We start from the raw sequence: 18892 nt of genomic DNA, 5'->3' as shown, positions 1-18892 counted from the left end.
CACAGCCACACCTCACATGTACCCACACCCCACATGCCAGAGCAGGGTGCAGTCATTTATTGTCCTTACCTTAACCCTCTCATCATTTTCAGAAACACTGAGCCTTGATGTGCTGGGTCCCTAAGGACATGGTCCAGAAATGCTTGGCAGACCTACAGGGTACATTTTCAACCCGCTTCCCTTTATCCGCCCCCCATATTCGGGCATTGTGGACTCCAACCAGGTCACGTCTCTGAACAGTATTTATTTCCTAAGGGGAAGCAGGGGCTATGTCCAGCTACGTCCGATCTAAAGGCTTGTTTTTGTAAGCCCACACCGCCTACCCACAGTACCCTCTGGCATATTTGCAAGTTGCACGACTTGGTCAGGGAATTTGGGATTAATTTGAGTCATTAGACAGCTATTTTCCCAAATTAAATAAGAAGCCACAACACTAAATATGATCCTGAACATTTAATCTCTGCTGTTTCAGAATACACTTTAGAGCTTAAAGACCCTTCAGGTTAGACTTCTGCTGGTGACTGCCGGTCCTGAGGGTGCTGTGTGGATGGACAAGGGGAGGGGAGGGGCCTGCAGTGTGGGCAGGAATGGGAGCCCCAGCTCTGATCTCAGCTCTGTCACTAATGGCACAGTGACCATGATGAGTCACTTCCCTTCCCTAAAAAGATTGGATTAGAGTGTCTCTACGGCCCCTCCCAGCTCTGACAGTCTATAAATAAATAATTAGCAGAGAATGTAATGTGCTGATTTTCCATAGGAATTGAGGAAATCAAAAAATAACTTGCAGTCATGTAGACAAAGGCTTTCAAGAGTTTCTCGGTATTTACAATGTCTCTAGGCTTGAGTTCCTAACTCACTGTTGACCCAGCCCCGGCTTCAGTCCTGTGCAGATGGGAGATCCAGAGCAGGAAAAACAGGGATCTCGGAGTCAGGGCCTGCTGTAGTTTATTACTGAGTTTAACAAGCCCAAGGACAAGACCCTTCCCAGGGGAAGTGTGATGTGTAGACATTCATCCTGCCTCCACAGACCAACAAGAGTGTCAGGATGTGTCTGATCCTTGGGACTAAGGACAGTGAGAGAGGGCCACAAACAGACTCCTTGGCTGTGGGCCCCTGTCCAGAAGGCCTGAAGCGAGAAGGGACTCCAGCAAGGGCTGAGCCAGTCTCCATCCAATGCAGGGATTCTGGGGGCACCACATTTCACGTGACCCTGCATTTGCCTAATGTCACGGGTACATCTACTGTCTCATTTGACTATTTTTCTCAGGCTCGGCCATGCCTCTCCACTCAGTTCTAGGCTGAACTCTACCCGACATAAGAAAATTTTCAACCAGAGCAGAATTCTGAGCAATGACTCCTTGTGTCATATAAATAGCATCAGTGATATATACAGCCTATAATACACACACACACACACACACACACACACACAGAGCCATCTGCACAGGCACTGAGGGCTTCCTGTGTGGCTCAGACAGTAAAGCGTCTGCCTGCAATGCAGGAGACCCGGGTTCAATCCCTGGGTCAGGAAGATCCCCTGGAGAAGGCAATGGTAACCCACTCCAGTACTCTTGCCTGGAGAATCCCATGGACAGAGGAGCCTGTAGTCTCCTCCGGGGTGCAGTCCAAGGGGTTGCAAAGTCGGACACGACTGAGCGGCTTCACTTTCATTGGTACAGCTGCTCTGAATATAAATATGTGGTCCAGTCTCTCCCCCAGTGAGAGGAGACCACTGGAGAGGAGCTGACCCCGAGCAGCTCCTGAGTCGCACTCTGGGTCCCAGCCTGGGCAGTGGGGTGCGGGGAGGGGCTGTGTGGGTGGGGCTGGTGGCCAGCGGCCTACTCCTTCAGCAGGCCCAGCTTCTTCAGCGCCTCCCTTCTGTGTTCATCTGACACTCCCTTTGGGGAGATCCTAACACTGACACAGGGGGGCCGGGGCAGCTTGTCTCGGCTCTGCCCCTGGTAAGACAGGCGCTTGGGGGCCCCCTCCTGCTCCAGGTCAGCCAGCCTGCCCACCTGGATACCCTCGAAGTCCTTCCCAGTGCCCAAGGAGGCCGGGCGTGGCCGGGAATTACGCAAGATGCTGGGCGAGATCCGGTCCAGGTAGGAGCCTTTTTCCAGAGAGGTGCTGGTTTGGGGGCTGGGAGCCTTCTCGGCTGAGAGGTAGCTGCTCAGCCCGATGCCTGACCGCTCCAGGGTGTTGGACTTGAAGCTCATCTGTCTGAGGCCAGGGACGCCACTCTCCTGGAGGGTCAGCCCGGAGTCTGGCTTTTGCTGAGTCAGGGGACTGTGTGCCCGCGGGCCCTTTGGGACAGGAATTGGCATGGATTTGGCAGCTGGAGCTGTCCCTGGAGTTGGTTCCTGGGTGGGAACCAGAACCTTGCCTGGAGAAGGCGGCTGGGCCAGAGCTGGTGCTTTCCCGGGAGAAGGGCCCTGCTTGGGTGCAGGGGCCGGGGCCCTTCCAGGGACCTGAGCTGGGGCCGGGGACTTGGCCTGAGTGCCAGTCTCCTTGAGCCTGATGGAGGGCCTGCTTAAGCGGGGGCTGGGCTCCTCCTCATCCTGCGGCAGCCCCAGCTTCTCCAGCGCTTCCCTGCGTGCCTTCCTCTGCTCCTGCAGCGAGGACGAGGCGGGGCTGGGGTCCCCGGGTGCAGCCTCCGAGTGGCAGGACAGCCGGTTCCGGGGGTCACTGTGAAAACTGCCTCGGCTGCTCTTCAGGACAATGTTTGGCGGCAGTTTCCGGGGCTTAGGGGCCGTGAGGGGGGCCGACCGGGCACTTGGATGGCCCCCTGACAGGATGGCCGAATCTCCAGTGCCTGCATCCTGAGAGGACACCAAGGGAGGAGGCCGAGGTGGCGCAGGTTCCCTGGTTGAACCTTTCTCACTGGGTTTTTGGGACATGGCCTCTGGAGCGGGCTTCCTGTCTCTCTGGGAGCTAAGTGATGGGTGGACCTGGGGCCTGGGGCTCAGCTCCCCTGGTCCTCTGGGCAGGCTGCCTTGCCCACGCTGCTCGGGCTGGATGTCCTGGAAAGCCTCCGGTGGGGGGATGAGCGCTCCGTCCAGCTCAAGGGCAGCGTCTGGGGGCGCGGCCAGTGCCTGGCTGGGCTCACAGCTCTGGCTGACCCGCTCTGTCTCAGGTGCCGAGACAAGTCCCTTGGATCCCCCTGGATTATGGCTGTTAGTTGGGGTGGTGCTTTTTCTGAGGTTCTGGTTTCTGCCGATGTGGATATTTCTGGGGAGGCTGTAGGAGCCAGACCTGAGGCCCAGGCTTTGGGGCCCGGGTGGATGAGCTGAGCTGAATGGAGTCACTCTTTTTGGCTCTGGTCCTTGGCCAGCTGTCTCCTTGGGATGTCCTGTAAGAGTCAGGGGAACAGGTGAAGAAGAGTACGCAGTGAGAACCCTGCTGTCAAGGGGAAAGGAAACACTTCCCACACTCTGATCTCCAAGTCTTAATGGACGGGTTTTGTCTGCTTGTTGTTGTTGTTGTTTCTTTGTTCTTGAAGGACAACGCTTTTGTCTGGATATCATTTAGACAACAGATCAATCCTAGCAGATTTCTTTCAACCAGGGATTAGCATTTCCTGGTGGCTGGGCAAAGGACAGCCCAGACAGCTCTGTGTCCCTGACTCAGGCTCTTCCTAACCTCTACAGATACAGGATGGTTGGGATTCAGGACAGTCCCTCCCTCTGTCCTGGGGCTCCCAGGTAACTGAGTCCAGTGGAAGCACTGAGCTTGAACAGCATCAACAGGTGATTTGCTCTCGCCCCACCAGGCATCTGCCTTCTTCCACCTCCACTTCCTGTAAACACCTGGATGACTCTGTAATGGCCCTGTGCCACAGGGTGATACGGGCTCTTCCCTTCCAGTGAGTAAGCATAAGCACCAGGCCCACTGGGCCAGGAAATCAGCCTGCTGTATCACCACAGACAGTGGGTCTAACATATTGTCAATAAATATTTCCCAAGTGTATGAGGTGATGGCAGTCCTAGTACCAATGGGACTGTCTTCCTGGGATGTATGGCCACACTTACTGAGCCACAACGTCATTCCACACTCTCTCGCAAGGCCCTCAAGGTGCCACCCACTGAAATTAAGGGAGCCGCTCCCTCTGCTTATCTCCTGCAGGCTCATCCTCTGGGTCACCCAGATTAGCTCCCCAGACTGACTCAGGTTTTCCAGAGCCACCCACCCACCCCTTATTGCTTCTCTCCCCCACCTCGGTGGTCATATGGCTTTAGAATGTCTCCATAAGAGAGTGGGAACCGGTCAAATCCCCTTCCCTCCCAGACTTTGATACTTCATACAAAGACACAAGAAGCTGTCTTGTACAATCCCTCCTTCCCTCCAGGGACAAGGCTTTATTCTAGCCACAAGTAGAGAGGAGAGTGCTTGTTCCTTCTTCTGCCCATGACTCTTAGAGCAGAGGGCAGACAAGAGGGAAAGCAGCCAGGAAGATGTAGTATTTTTTTGTTCTTTTTAGACAGTCTTGTCTTACCCTGGGTGGCAGGCTGGGTTGTGGGCAGTGCTCGGGGACCTCGGGGAGTTGTGGCTTGCTCAGACTCGTCAGTGGACAGCCCGCTGTCAGCCTCAGTGTCCAGGGAGCCAATGGTTTCCTCCAGGAAGAGCAGACACTCCTTCTCTTCAGCGGACAGGAAATCGTAGCTGCTGTCACTCTGGAGTGAGGAGAGGGCGGGGGAGCTGTGACAGGCTGCTCTCCAGAAACTGGTGGGGCCCAAGAGCCACCCTGCCTTGGAGAAGGAATGCCGAAGAGCCGGACACCTGCCCACCATGCCACTCTGCAGACCTGCTGGAGCTGCTTCCTGAAGCCACAAGCACCGGGAGGGCAGAGCCTGTTGGGCTGTGGTCCCCCTGGCACCCAGCTCTGACAGCAAGGCAGGCAGACTGCAAAGGGCTTTTCATTTGCTAAGTCCTGGGTGGAACGCTTCCAGGCATAGATTAGAAGGTCCCGGGTTCTAATTTTACTTCCTCTGTGTGACCTATGTCAAGGACTTCAACTTTGTGTGGAACATAATGATTTGATCTTAAACCTGAAGCAATACCTAAAATGGTATTACTTTGAACTTTTCAAAGTACTTCTGCATCCTTGATCTGGCATGTCAAGGACAGTATGAGAACAACCAGGCCAATAGGAACAGTGGCACGACTAGTCACAGATAAATTCTCTAAACAATTTATACTTGACTTTGAAATGCATTCCATGCAGAATTTTTTTTCCCCTTGTGTATTTACTTTCCTGACGGCATTTGGCTCTGGCTAATGTTAAAAAAGAGTGTGCATTTCTTAAGCAAATATTAACTTAAGGGAGGAAGGTGGACAGACTGGTATGGGGAGAGGGGAGAGCAACTTAATATTAAATATTATGCAGAAATTGAGATACATGTTTTTATTATGAAAAAGCACACAGGCATGTTTGGGAGAACAGGTTAGGGCCATTTCAGATGCTTACTGCTGTGTTCTGCAAGGCCAGGAAGATCCATGGAATAGTTGTTCTCCAACGTTGAAGGGAGGACAAAAAGGGCAGATGGGAATATAGGAGATTTGGTCTGAGTCCCTTCTTAGCATCTCTACCCCTCTTCCTAATGTTTGAGTCACTGCAGAGATATATATTCTTCAGACTCATTCAGATGGCCAGGGAAGATTTTGAGAAAACCCTGAAAATACCTCAGGTGGAGGGGAAATGGTTGTTGGAATGACTTTTCCAGTCCCTCCGGCTCCATAAGGAGTCACGTGTCAGTTGATTGAGGGAGACCTACATGTCAAGGGAAGTCCCAAATAGAGCCCTTAGAAGCCTTGATGCCGGCTCCAGAGGTTCTGTGAACAAAATCTTCTTTACTGCCCTCTTCTTCCTAAAATAGTCTTGCCAAGACTCCATCTCTGCTTTTCTCCTTTGTGGATGATTCATTTTGACAGCGTTTAACTCCTGCCACATTCTGTGTCCAGTGCTGTGTAACTATTCATGTTGGTCTCTGCCTAACAGACAGGAAGCTATCTCTGTCACCCCATCGTCTAGGGTCAAAAAGAAATTCTATGCAGATTGTCTGCACTTTCAGCTTTTGTGCACTATGTGCTGCTTTTTCTACTCCATTTTTGCATATCAAAACTCACCAACTATATTAAACATCTTCAACATTCAGTAGAGGTCATTATGATCTTTTAACTTTCAAATATCTCTACATACAGGATATAGAGCAATAAAGTATACATTATCAAGGGTTATCATGTATATGTTGAGTACCCATAACAAAAGCATGCTTACATTTGGACATAGGGCAGACTTATTTTTTGACACCAATCTTATAGTAATTGAGATTTAAATCCATGCCCAGAAAAACTACAACTTACTACATGTTACAAATAAACACAATGATTTTGGAAGATTCTCAATCTCTACTGACAGACAGGCTATTTCTTTTCTAGATAGAGGCAGGTACTAAATGCTTCAGATGTGTTTCATTTATTCCTCTCAAGAACCCTATGAATTTGGTATTAACATTATCCTCATCCTAAAACTGAAACTTGGAGAAATAAAGTAATTTGCCCAAGATCATGGAGCTTCTAAGTAGAGAACCCAGATCTGCTTGGCTCCAGAACCCAGGCTCTTAACTGCTCTGTGCTCTTTGATCTTTGTGGAAGACTGAAGTTGAGGCTGCTCATTGCAGAGGACTTGAGGAATCTACAGGGATCTACATTCTGTTTCCACTGTGGCCTGAGATCACTGACCCATTCTCTCATCTCAATTAAACCTCCCAACCTAATGAGAACTGGGAAAAAGTTTCATTTGTCTTATTACTCTCTGGGGTTGTCCCACCCTATTCTCTATAGAAGCGGGGGTGACTCAGAGGCAAAATACTGCCTGGCGTGCTTCACACTCCCTGACGAGGAAGATGAAAGACAAGGAGCAGTGAGCAAGGACGGTGGTGGGCAGGGCAGGGCAGGGCAGGGCAGGGCAGGGTGCAGAGAGCGGGCCAGGCTGCAGACAGAGAGAGTACGTACAGATCCAGAGCGGGTGGAGGTGGTGCTCATCATACTGTCGCAGCTGCCGACGCGAGTCGTGGGTTCCAAGCCAGGCCCTGCTGGCCACAGCTCCCTCTCGGGCATCGCCTGAAGCAAGATGCAGGGGTGGTGAAAGGGGCTCCCAGAGGGGAAGTGAAGGGAAGTGAAGAATGTCCCAGGCTGGGCCTGAAAAGAGAAGAATCAAAGCCATGTGTGAGCTGAGCCAGGCTCCAGCGAGGCTCTGCCCAGGCCCTGGAGCAGCGTGGCGCCCGGGACGCCAAGCAAGCAGAGAGCTGGAAGGGGCCATGCTCAGCCATGCCCAGACCCTGACCCCCAGCCTGCACCAGGGACACACAAGCTGGACACACACATGCAGGAGGACGGACTTAGATGGTGGAGAAGCAGTTCAGCAGAAGGGAGACTCCATCATTTCTCTCACTTTTTTTCTCTGAACCAGGGAACTTAACCTAGATTTTCATTACTAGCATTGGTATTACAGGGGTTAAACCTTGGGTTCTGGAGAGTAGCTGGATCTGGGTTCCAATTCCAGTTTCAACATTTACAGTGATGTGATTTGAGGCAAATTACTCTGAGTCTGTTTTTCCTCATTAAATAGGGTTAATAATAAGATTAAATGAGAACAGTTAGCACAGTTTAGTTGGTAGTAAATTAGCAAATGCTTACGGAATAAATGAGTAACTACTACTGCTTTTGTAATATGAAAAAGACAAGATCCAACTTGGATCAAAGTAGACTGAAGCAAGGGAAACAAAAGTGTTTTTTTTTTTTTTAAAGGAACAGGGGCATAATAGTACCTACCTCAAAGGGTTGTCATGAATTTATAATGAGATACTCCATTTAAAACACTTTATGCAGTGTGCAGCCCTGTAATTGTCAGCTGCTACCATAGCCATGTCACCAACATCATCGCGATGACTCCCACCATAGCCACCATCATCACCCAAGTCTGGGAGGTGTGTGCACAGCACCCCAGTGGTTGACACAGACCTAGTTCCTCTCTCATGCATCACCCGCTCTGAGGCTGCACTTATTCCCAATAAGATTCCCTAACCTGTCTCAAATGAACAACAGCAAAGTCCTAAGTAGCTTCCTTCCAACGCCAACTCATAGGGAAAGAACGGCTTCAATTTCATTGTGCCAACAGAAATAGCAAAGGAAGGTTAGTGCCATCTATCTTCAGGAAGTCCCGGGGGTTTTCATACGCCTGTTTGTGGGGAAAACTGCACCATAGTTGGAAAGGCCAAAGGTGACTCTCCCATGTTAAAATGAAATTCTAGAAGAATTAAGATTAAAAGACAGTTCCAAGATCAAGAACGGACATGGGGGAAGAGTTTAGAATTAGAATATAGTTTGCTGGATTCTGAATCCATGTTTTTTTCCTCACAATGCTGTGTCTTATTTTCTACCATCTTTCCTATGCTCCCAGTATGAGGAAAAATGTCCTGGAAAACTGAATTTGATTTGACATCCTGAGATTTGGGGTTCAGATTCTAGGGCAGGTTGTCTTTTCAGCCTGTGCCAACAACTGCTTTCCAATGCCAAAGCCAGGTTCGGGCTGTGCTGGGGGAGTCAGCCTGCCAACCACCTCGAGCTGACAAGCACAAGGCCTCCCAGAGATCCTCTCCTGCTGGGGAGGAGGCCTTCAAGTGCTGCAGGCAGGGAGGGGCAGGACAATGGAGGAGGATGAGGGACGATCCCTTATGAGCAAGATATGTGTAGTTCCTGAGGGCCCAGAGCCCCTTAGGAGAGACAGAGGGGACCAGAGGGGACAGAGATGAAGTGCAGTGATGAACCAACACGGGTGAAGATAACTCCTGGGTTTCCTTCACGAGCTCCTTCACGAGTTTCCCACTATCCAAAACCCCAATGAAACAAACGCGAGAAGTCACGCGAGACGATGTTCAGTCACCTCAGCTAGCCTCTCCATTAATGACTGACTAGGTCACTGACTTCCAAAAGTACTAACTCATTTCTAACATTCTGTAGGGTTGAGACCAACAAAAAGAATCCATCTCTCATCTCTCACCCATTAGCCAAGGCACACAGAAGGCACTCAAAAAATGCTAGATGAAGAAACTTGTCGTTCATTCTGGAGTCTACTGAGTTGCACTGTTGGAAGGTCTCTTTTTTGGCTTCTACACTATTACGGCAAGCTCTTCTTCAAATATTTTATTTCCCAGAAAATATATGGCTTAATGGAATTCTGGGAAACACTTTCAGTTACAGTAACATTTATTAGCCCTCAGGAGGCCCAGGGCATGCAAAACTTTATTAAGACAAAGATATTGTTTCCAAGAAGTCAGTGTAGATCCAAGGGTCTGTTTTATTGGCTCTAACTTTCCTATCTGTAACACTGGGGCAGTAGCTGTTAAATTACAGCTGTTGAATTACAGCAGCACTGTAATTAATGGAATGTTCTCTGTGAACAGATGAGCAGATGCTGCCTTTTCCTTTCAGAGAGTGACTGCCTTGTTCTTCCAAGCATGCATCAGACTTTACAGGGGTTTGCTAGCCTCTCCTTCCTCCCAGGGCAGCCTATCACACTCTCACTTTGGAACCAAGGATGGCTTGAAGCAGCTGGAAGAGATAGAAACAATATGAACAGCACTGCTTCAAAAAACACAGCCCGGTATGGTTTATAAAGTGCTTTCAGATATGCTAATTGAGTTTTTTTTTAAAAACTGCTAGCTTAGGCAGGATGTGACATTTTCTCCATTTGACAGCTAAGAAAGCTGGGGTTCTTTCTAACCCCTTCCTATGGGAAGGATGAAACAATCTATATAACTGCATGTATGGGACAGCCTGTGGCTCTCAGCCCTTCTAGAGGGTATCACAAAGGTTTCCGCACACAAGAGGGCCATGTACCTAAAGAAGGACCATTGGCCACCCTTGATTAAACACTGAAAACCCCAGGAACATCCTCTTTTGATTCAGCTTTATGCATCCAGGCCAGCTTTTTGTCCCAACAACAGATATTTCCAGAGTAAAGAAATGACATTACACGCCGCTGACGCTCAAGTAAGCACAACAGAATCACCACAGAGGTTAACCTGAACCTGAAACCAAAGCGGAATGAGCCCCAGTGTGCCCGCACCGCCTCTCCACACCTAGTGTTCTGATCCCCGAAGTCTGAACCGTGAAGACGCCTTCTCTTCTTCCTACTCCCTCTCCTTCCCTCACCTGACCTGGATGCTGCATTTCCTCTCCCCAACTTTACAACCTGGAAACGTGGGGGCTGTTTCAGGTCAGCCACTGAAATCCGAGGTATGTCTACTTGAAAAGTGGAGCAACATGCACAACACTCAAGGGGAGAGTTTGGTATCTTTGAACACTTGACCTCTTTGGGCAGCTTGAGGGGAAAAAGGAATGGATTATGAGATGTACATAGCTTGTATCAGGGTCACCTGTGCAAAGGCATATTAAATATTAACTACTCCCTGAAGCCAGCCAAGCCTTGGAGGAGAGTAAAAAAATGGCATGTGGCATTCTGGCATCTGGACGGGGTGGGGTGGGAAGAGGGTTTCAGCCTCACTCCTATTTGGTTTCTCTGTACCTCCTGAACAATCTGAAGGCCCCCTTGCCACCTTCCTCCCATGAAACCACCCCAAAATCCTCTAAGAACTCATCTCTCTCCCCAGTGGTCAAAGAGATTTCCTGTCTCCGGGTCTCCTGCTGACCTTGGGCTGGAGAACATCCTAAGGAGGCCAAGAAGACTCAAAGTTGCGCTGTATGCGTATCCCTCTCCACAAGCACATGGGCGTTTCCATGTAAGTTTAGGCAATTATACAATTGCCTGTTTCACCGGTGGATTTGAGAGAGAGTGGGGTGGAAACATCCCCTGTGCAGAAGAGCTTTGCTTGACATCGCAGCTCATCTTTATTGCTGACAAGGTCACCATCTATGGCAGCCTTTAGTCAGTGAGCTTGGCGGGCTGGTTCTGGGGTGTGGGCTGAGCTAGAGCCTAAGGGTTCAGGTGCCAGGAAGAAACCCAATATATTCATTCAGGGCTTGCATGCCAGGCTCTGGGATCCTGACACTAGAGCTTCCCACTTCCCCTTTTCTGGAAGCAGGAGGAAAAGGCATGAAGTTAAGGAAGAGAGTGTTAACCCCCACAAGCTAGATGACGGAGAGCTGACTTGTTACTCTGACTTGAATTCTACACCCAGTGTCCCTGTGTGGGGAGATCTGCCACACATACTGCCAACCAGGATACCTGAAGGAACGCAAAGCAAAACCACGGCACTGGTCTGGCTCTCCTCTCTAGACCCTGCCACACTGCTTTGGCCTGAACCCCTCTCGGAATTCCTACTAGACTTGACATGCTATGGTGAAGTATTAATGTGGGTGGGGCCCTGGCACAGTTGAGTAGCTTCCAGTTTGCCAGTCCTTGTGTCTATTAACAGGCAAAGTAAGAAATTTAATGAGGTTGAACTCAAATAGGCTTGACTTTGCAACCAGATTATCTGTGGGTTTCCAAAGATGAGCTAGTAACCTGACTTGGAGTTTTTCCAATGTAACCAAACCTCACATCGCCTTACAAACAACCTAGCATGGCTCACACCTTACACACCCTTCCACAAGGAGCTCCATTATCACACACACACATGCAGTGAACACACACACACTGCACCTTTTATTTAAATAAAGATAGACATTGAGTTGATAAAGCTATGGGAAAATTTCTTGTTAGAAATGCAATGGAAAACCAAAGCACTTTTCCTCCCCTGGGCGATTTTCCATTTCTACTCTGTCTACTCCAACTATTCTCTTCCAAAATCACAACTCAATTTCAATTGCGCAGAGATGGAGATTCTAAAGCAAACCTGTAATCTTTTCTTGTTGTCTGCACAATATGCTTTATCCAACCTAAACAGGCAGATGAAAAAAAGAAATAAAAAAAAAAAACAAATACGTCTCAGCCCCGGTCTCCAGAAAAGCACTCCCGTCTCCAGCTATCAACCTACTCTGGTGCACTACTGGACTCAGAGAGTTGAGGAAGAGAGAGGAAAGTCCCGCAGCTGCGTTAAAGGGCTCAACTCTGCAGTTCTGACTTCCCACGAAGACCCCGACTCTTGCTGCAGAGTAAGCAATAGTTGGTTAGTAATTAACTTACCTTCAATGGGCGGGTGACTGAAGAGAGGAAAAGAAGAGAATACCCTTGTATTACAAAGGGCAGAGACGGAGACAGAGACAGCGTGCCCGGTCGTCTACTGCTTTCTTCTTTTGACTTCTTCCTGACTCACCTGGACAGGTAAAGGCTTCACCCGCGCGGCCTCACCCCACCCTGCCCGACTCCCAGCCAATCCCAGGCCTCCCTCCCCTCGTCTGCTTCCAGCTGTTTCCCCGGGGAGGGCGCGGGCGGGGTCGGCTCACTTGGCCAATCGCCTCTGGCCCTCCTTCCCTCGCTGAGAGCCAATAGAGAGCCTTTAACCACGGCCGAGGGCCGGGAGGAGGAGCCGCTAGTTTGGGCTGAGGCTTGGAGAGTTGGCCTGTTATCCCTTTTAAAAATCTTGATACAGAGACACGCAGTCCAGTGGGCAGTGTGCTTTTCCGTGCGCCTGTCTGAATCTTGAGTTTCTATCTGTAACTGCCTTCTTCCTCTCAAAGTATTCCCCTGAATTCTTCAAGGTAAAAATCCTTTGTGACCATTTTTGCTAGTCGCTTTTCCAGTCTTTCAGAGTTACTGCCGTCCTTAAGTGTTTTCCCAGCAGCTCATAATCCTAGCAGCTCCACTCAGGACCACGGATGAAGGCGTCTAAGAACAGGGACGCTGGCGCTGAGACACCGTGACAAAGACCTTCTGGGGGAAATAAAACTGTTTTCTCTCTCAAGAGATCCCTATTCTGATGAAAAAACGGACCGGACAGCCTTGAAGGAGAGAACACGTACGCCGTCGTTTGGGTCTCTGGTCTTTTAGCTGTGTGTGGAAGGTAGCAATGAATATGAAGAAATAAAAACGAAAGAAGCTACCAATCAGCTCTGCAACTCCTGTCTCCTTCCAATGGCAGATTTCTGGCACCTGTAGTTAAAAGATCTGGAAGAAAGTAGGCCGAAGATAGTAGGTGAAAAAATCCAAAGCTTTCAGGAAGGAATCTTCCTCTAGGAATGGCAATCACTTTCACCAGATATACCTTTTGCTTGGAAACTGGATTTTCCTGGATATATGTTATCCTCGATACCAAAGAGCAGGAAGAAAAATTAAAATCAATGCACCTAGTAATTGCCAACATTTTGTTAAAGCTCTTGCTAGGCACTGGGAATTGTGCTATGCTAGTCATTTTCATATATAATTTCATTTATTCTTTATTTGAAAAGTAGGCACTATTAATATACAAATTTTTACAAAGACGAGAAATGACTTGCTCAAGATCATGTAGCTAGGACGTGGCAGAGCACGGATTTCAACTCAGGCAGTATGATGTCGTTTGCCTTGTATTAATATGATGCCAATCATTCTCTATTTTGGAGAAAAATCCTAAGTAGGAAACGTGAAGTACACAGATAATGTGCAGGTCTAATTCTAATAACTAGATTCACCCTTCTTGACTCATTTCTGTCTTGTAGCTGTTTCTGTCCTTTAGAATGACACACGACTTTCATCTTTTCCCTGTGTGATCTCTGCAGTTGTGACCATTGCAGAAGGGCAGTGATCTTGGGGCTAAAGTACAGAAAAAGCAGGGCAGGACTAGTGAGGAGAAAGGAGGTTTGAGGAAGCCTGGAATAACTCAGCACCTATCAGTGCATGTGGATAACAGAGCTGCCTGAGCATTTAGTCAGCTGACTGATGATCTCTCTTCCTGATGTGTCATTCCAATATGTATGATGTCATAATACTAACAAAACAGGAAGGGCATCTCCAAATCAGTTCAATGCAACTAGAGTTACACCCAAGGATTCAGTCACTGAAGCTGATCCAGCTTCATAGGTGTGTGATTTGAATATTTGCTAAAAAATGCATTAACTTATGAGCATTAACCTCAAAGATGAGAGGAGGCATAGTCTTGTTTGTGAACAGTTTTTCAGTTTATAGTAAAATTAGAATAATTAGGAAGAGCCCCTATCTTTTCCCAGGTAGAGGTAGGGACATAGACAAAATGATCTTACTATTGCTCTTTTTCCTTTTTTAAAAAAAGTTCTTTTTGAAAATTATGAAATATTTCAGATACTTTGGCATAACAAACAGCACTGTACCTAATAGAACATTAACATTACAGTAGAGGTTGCTTACAAACTTTGCTCCTCCATTCCTTCCTGCCTCCTCAAAACAGACACACAGTCCAGCTGAAACAAATCGCTATTCTGAATGTGGTGTTTTTCATCTTCCATATCTTTAAATGTTTTCCTTGGAATCTTGCTTGGTTTCTTTGCTTTCTTTACTTTGGTGCAGGAGAAATATCAGGTCTCTGAGTTTCCAAGAGAATTGGGAAGGAGGTCTGGACTGTGGGAAAGAGGATTTCCAAGGTTAGAAGCACCTGAGAGACTAAGGCTCCGTGGTTGCTGTAGGTCATCACTTGAGAGGAGCGTATGTTGTTTCTTTGTATGTGAATTCCTGTTTGATGACCTGACTGTGGAATCTAATTACAGTCCAGCTCCCCTGACTCATCCATCTCCTCAACTCTCCGTCCTTGCGTGCTGCTGCGGTACAGTCATCTTCTCCACTGTCAGAAACTAGTTTATTTCCTTTTTTAGTACAGCCTCCTCATTGAGGAAACTCATTCTTTCCTCTTTGGGCTCATTATAAAGTTGGACTCTCTGTAAAACACAGTGGACCTCCATCTGACCATTCATGATACTTACTCATTCACATTATAGTCACATCAGTGACTAGCAGTGCCTTTCTTCTCCTTTTCTCTCCAAAGGAAAAAAAAAAAATGAAGTCACTTTGAACATGTATTATCACCAGCCCTAGAAAACACTGGGTGCCCACTATGTTCATAGTATAGGGCACGGTACTCCATGTTAGGTCTCTGAAAGTACTTCTATCGGGGAGAGAGAAGGTTTTATTCATCAAGTAGTAGCTAGAACTTGCTTTCAAGAGAAAATAGTTGGGAAAGGATTCAGATGAGGATGACTATAATTTGGCTATGAGCCAAGAAATTGATAGGGAATTCCATGTGGAATTAAGGGATCAAGTAGATCACCAAGTTCTCACCAAACTGATATTAGTGTTAAGCCTGAAATAATTAGATGGGAGCCAAAAGGCATAATTAAGTGGATTTGGATGAAGTTTTGAAATGACTTAGTTGTTAAGTAATTGCTCATAGTAACTTTTTTCCCGCTTGGCCCACCTACCATGAGAACTTAGAGGATTCGGTAGCCCTTTCCTTCCCAGGACTAATAAAAGCTTGGGGGCTGAGGTCATCTAGTAGCATCAGTGAGTTTTGTAAGGAATGCCAAATCTAAACATGTTCGAAATGGAACCTGTCTTAGCCCTGGCCTCTCTGCTCTATCCCCATGCCAGCTAATTGCCTCACCTGGACTCAGTACTTCAAACCATCCCCTCATATCTCCTGTGAGATCACTCTCATAACTGCCTGCGACTCTTCTCCACTCTGATCAGGACTTCACTATTTGTAGGATCACAGACCACTAAAGATGGAAGAAACTATAGAAGTTCCTTGTTTCCTGTCTCTCATTTTATAAAGGCACATTTGAATTGCCATTTCTCTGATTAAAATACTTTGGGGGTATTTTCATAGCGTTCAGAATCAAATTCAAGGTCCCTGTGTGGCATAAAAAGACCTTCATAAACTGGGCCTACATGTTTTTCCCACCACATATTTGACCATTTTCTTTATTACAGTCACATCTAATTTTTCGGAAACTGTCATCCTTTCACGCTACTGGCCTGCACCCTTTGCTTGGACCCATTCCCTATTGGGAATATTGGCAATATTGGACCCTATTCTCCTGGTTTACTCTCAGCCTTCCTTCAAGGTTCAGCCCAAGCACCACCTTTTGGAATAGAATGTTGGAATGTTAGGTGCTGCTTCATTGTAATCTGTTAACAAAATGAACATTATTTCTTGATTTAACCCACTAGTATGTAATTGTCCTCTTTCTCTCCATGAAAAATTTGAATTGATGATATTTTTCACTGCAATAATTTAAAACATATCTGATAATGGGCTGACTGATTTCCATTATCTTTCTGAAAATGCTTCTAACATTCTTTATGTTCTTTATTTATTATTATAGATACCTATACTGAAAAATTGTTTAATGAATAAGAAATATCAGGTTTAGTAGCATTTACAAAGAACTGTGGTTATTGCCATATTTAACCCTGGAAAATGCTAGGGAGCATAAATGGATAATATTTGGATCTCCCAGCAAGCTCTTAATAGCTCTACACAAAATCATTTGTTGAAATTGTCAATTTAAGAATTTATTTTCTTTCTCAGACTTATTATTTCTTGGAATACTTTTCATGGAATTTGTATTAAGTATATTATAACTATAATATAGTGATTTTTTTCATTGTTAGCAGTATGGAATACATACTTATATTATGGTGACGGTTATAAGCCAGACAGATGGATTAGACTGTAACCATTTCCCTCTGATCTGCTAGTGCCTAGGTACTCAGAAATGTAAACTTTAACTTTCTACTCCATGTGTTAGAATTTTTTGCTCTTGCTTTTTTTAAATTTTTAATCATTGGATTCCTTCAAGTCACTAACATCTCTTCACAAGGAGGTTGGCATTGCAGATCAATCAACATGGCAGAGTAGGAGGATGGGGAACTCCCCACCCCTTGTGAACACATCAAAAATAAATGTACATGTGGAGCACTTCTTTCTGAAAACTAACTGGAAGTTGGCAGAAAGATTTCTGTAAACCAACGCTGTAAGAAACACACACACATAATCAGATAGGAAGGAAAGAAAAGTGATCATGTCGGAACCTGTGCCCCTGGAAGGGGACTCAGGGGGAAAGGGAGATTATGGAGGCAGAGACCCACGCTGGGGAGTAAGTGGTTTGGGCCACAGATTGGGCACCCCAGCCCTGGGGTCCTACCCAGGGGAGATGAAACCCCTTGGCTGGTCATAGGAATAATGGGACTAACAGGAGGGCTGAGGAAACCCTGAACTCTGCTCTTGAGGAGTGCATGCATGCTGGCTTGTCCTCAAGGCACAGTTAATAGGATGGAATGAAGACTGTCCTAGTGTCTGCTGGGTTTCCCCTGACCGCTTCAGCACGTGCCCCAGCTTGAGCCAAGTGAATGGTTCAGTCCTGTTTACTCCAAGTTGGAGCTTGGCACAATCACAGAAAGAAAAATAAGAAAAGCACAAACACATGGATACTAAATAACTTGCTACTTAAAAACTAGTGGATCAATGAATATATCAAAGAGGAATCAGAATCATTTAAGATAAATGAAAATGGAAGCAAAGCTTTCCAAAATCCACGAGATGCAGCAAAAGTGTTCTAAAAGGGAGGTTTATGGTGATACAGGCCTTTCTCGAGAAACAAGAGAAAATCTCAAAGAAATCTACCATCTAAAGGCATTAGAAAAAGAAGAAAAAGCCCAGAGTCAACAGAAGAAAAGAAATAATACAGATTAGAGAAGAGATAAATAAAATAGAGATCCCAAAACAATAGAAAAGATCAGTGAAATTGAGCTATATTTTTTAAAAGATACAATTGATAAACCTCTAGCTAGACTCATCAAGAAGAAAAGAGAGAAGACTCAAAATCAGAAATGTTGGAAGAGAATGATATGAATTGTTATATACCAATGAACTGGACAACCTAGAAGAAATGGACAAATGTCTAGAAACATATAACCTGCCAAGACTGAATCAAGAAGAAAGACGATTTGATCAGACTGATTACTAGTAGTAAAATTGAATTTGTAACCAAAAAAACTCCCAGCAAACAAAAGTCCAGGACTGAATGGCTTCACAGGGGGAATTCTACCAAACATATAAAGAAGAGTTAATACCTATCCTTCTCAAACTATTTAAAAAAAAATTGAGGAGAATGGATCACTCTCAAATTCATTCCATGAGACCACCAGAATCTGGTTTCTGATACCAAAAGCAGACAAAGACAGTACGAAAAAGAAAATTACAGGCCAATATCTCTGATGAATATAGATGCTGAAATCATCATCAAAATATTAGAAAACCAAATCCAACAATGTATGAAAGGATTGTACATCCTGATCAACTGGGTTTTATTCCAGGGTCACAAGAATGGACAATATTCACAAATCAATCAGTGTAATTCATGATATCAACAAAAGGAAGAATAAAAATCACACGATCATCTCAATAAATGCAGATAAAGCACTTGACAAAAGTCAACATCCATAAATGATAAAAATGCTCATCAAAGTTGGTCTAGAGGGAATATAGCTCAACATCTAACACCATATTCAATGGTGAAAAGTTGACAGATTTTCTTCTGAATTCAGGAACAAAAAAAAAATGCCCATTCTCACTACTTTTATTGGAAGTCCTAGCCACAGAAATCAGATAAGAAAAAGAAATAAAAGGAATCCAAACTGGGAGGGAAGAAACAACACTGTCACTATTTGCTGGTGGCATGATACTATATGTTTGAACAGTTCTGTGAAGACCTACAAGACCTCCTAGAACTAACACCCAAAAAAGATGTCTTTTCATCATAGGGGATTGGAATGCAAAAGTAGGTCAAGAGATATCTGGAGTAACAGGCAAGTTTGGCCTTGGAATACAAAATGAAGCAGGGCAAAGGCTAACAGAGTTTTGCCAAGAAAATGCACTGGTCATAGCAAACACCCTTGTTCAACAACACAAGAGACGACTCTACACATGGACATCACCAGATGATCAATACCGAAATCAGATTGATTATATTCTTTGCAGCCAAA

General features: G+C 46.1%; 1 protein-coding gene across 3 annotated transcripts; it reads right to left on the bottom strand.

The window, feature by feature from the left end:
• Positions 1-228: 228 nt before the first annotated feature.
• CUNH1orf116 (chromosome unknown C1orf116 homolog) lies at positions 229-12323 on the bottom strand. Of its 3 annotated transcripts, XM_040262934.1 has the most exons (4): positions 12146-12323; positions 7012-7197; positions 4493-4670; positions 229-3349 (listed from the first exon to the last, which is right to left on the bottom strand). In XM_040262934.1, the coding sequence occupies exons 2-4, from the start codon at positions 7114-7116 to the stop codon at positions 1839-1841; spliced, it is 1794 nt and encodes a 597-aa protein (XP_040118868.1). In that variant the 5' UTR covers positions 7117-7197; positions 12146-12323; the 3' UTR covers positions 229-1838. The 3 variants fall into 3 exon arrangements, with proteins under 3 accessions (XP_040118868.1, XP_040118869.1, XP_040118867.1); XM_040262935.1 differs by lacking the exon at positions 7012-7197 and having other exon boundaries at positions 12146-12266; XM_040262933.1 differs by lacking the exons at positions 7012-7197; positions 12146-12323 and having other exon boundaries at positions 4493-6968.
• Between the last annotated feature and the right edge of the window lie 6569 nt (positions 12324-18892).

The sequence above is a fragment of the Oryx dammah genome, unplaced genomic scaffold (assembly GCF_014754425.2).
Source record: "Oryx dammah isolate SB20612 unplaced genomic scaffold, SCBI_Odam_1.1 HiC_scaffold_21, whole genome shotgun sequence".
Taxonomy (NCBI): Eukaryota; Metazoa; Chordata; class Mammalia; order Artiodactyla; family Bovidae; genus Oryx; species Oryx dammah.
Note: the sequence above shows the minus strand (reverse complement) of the source record. Positions and strands in the feature narration are given on the sequence as shown.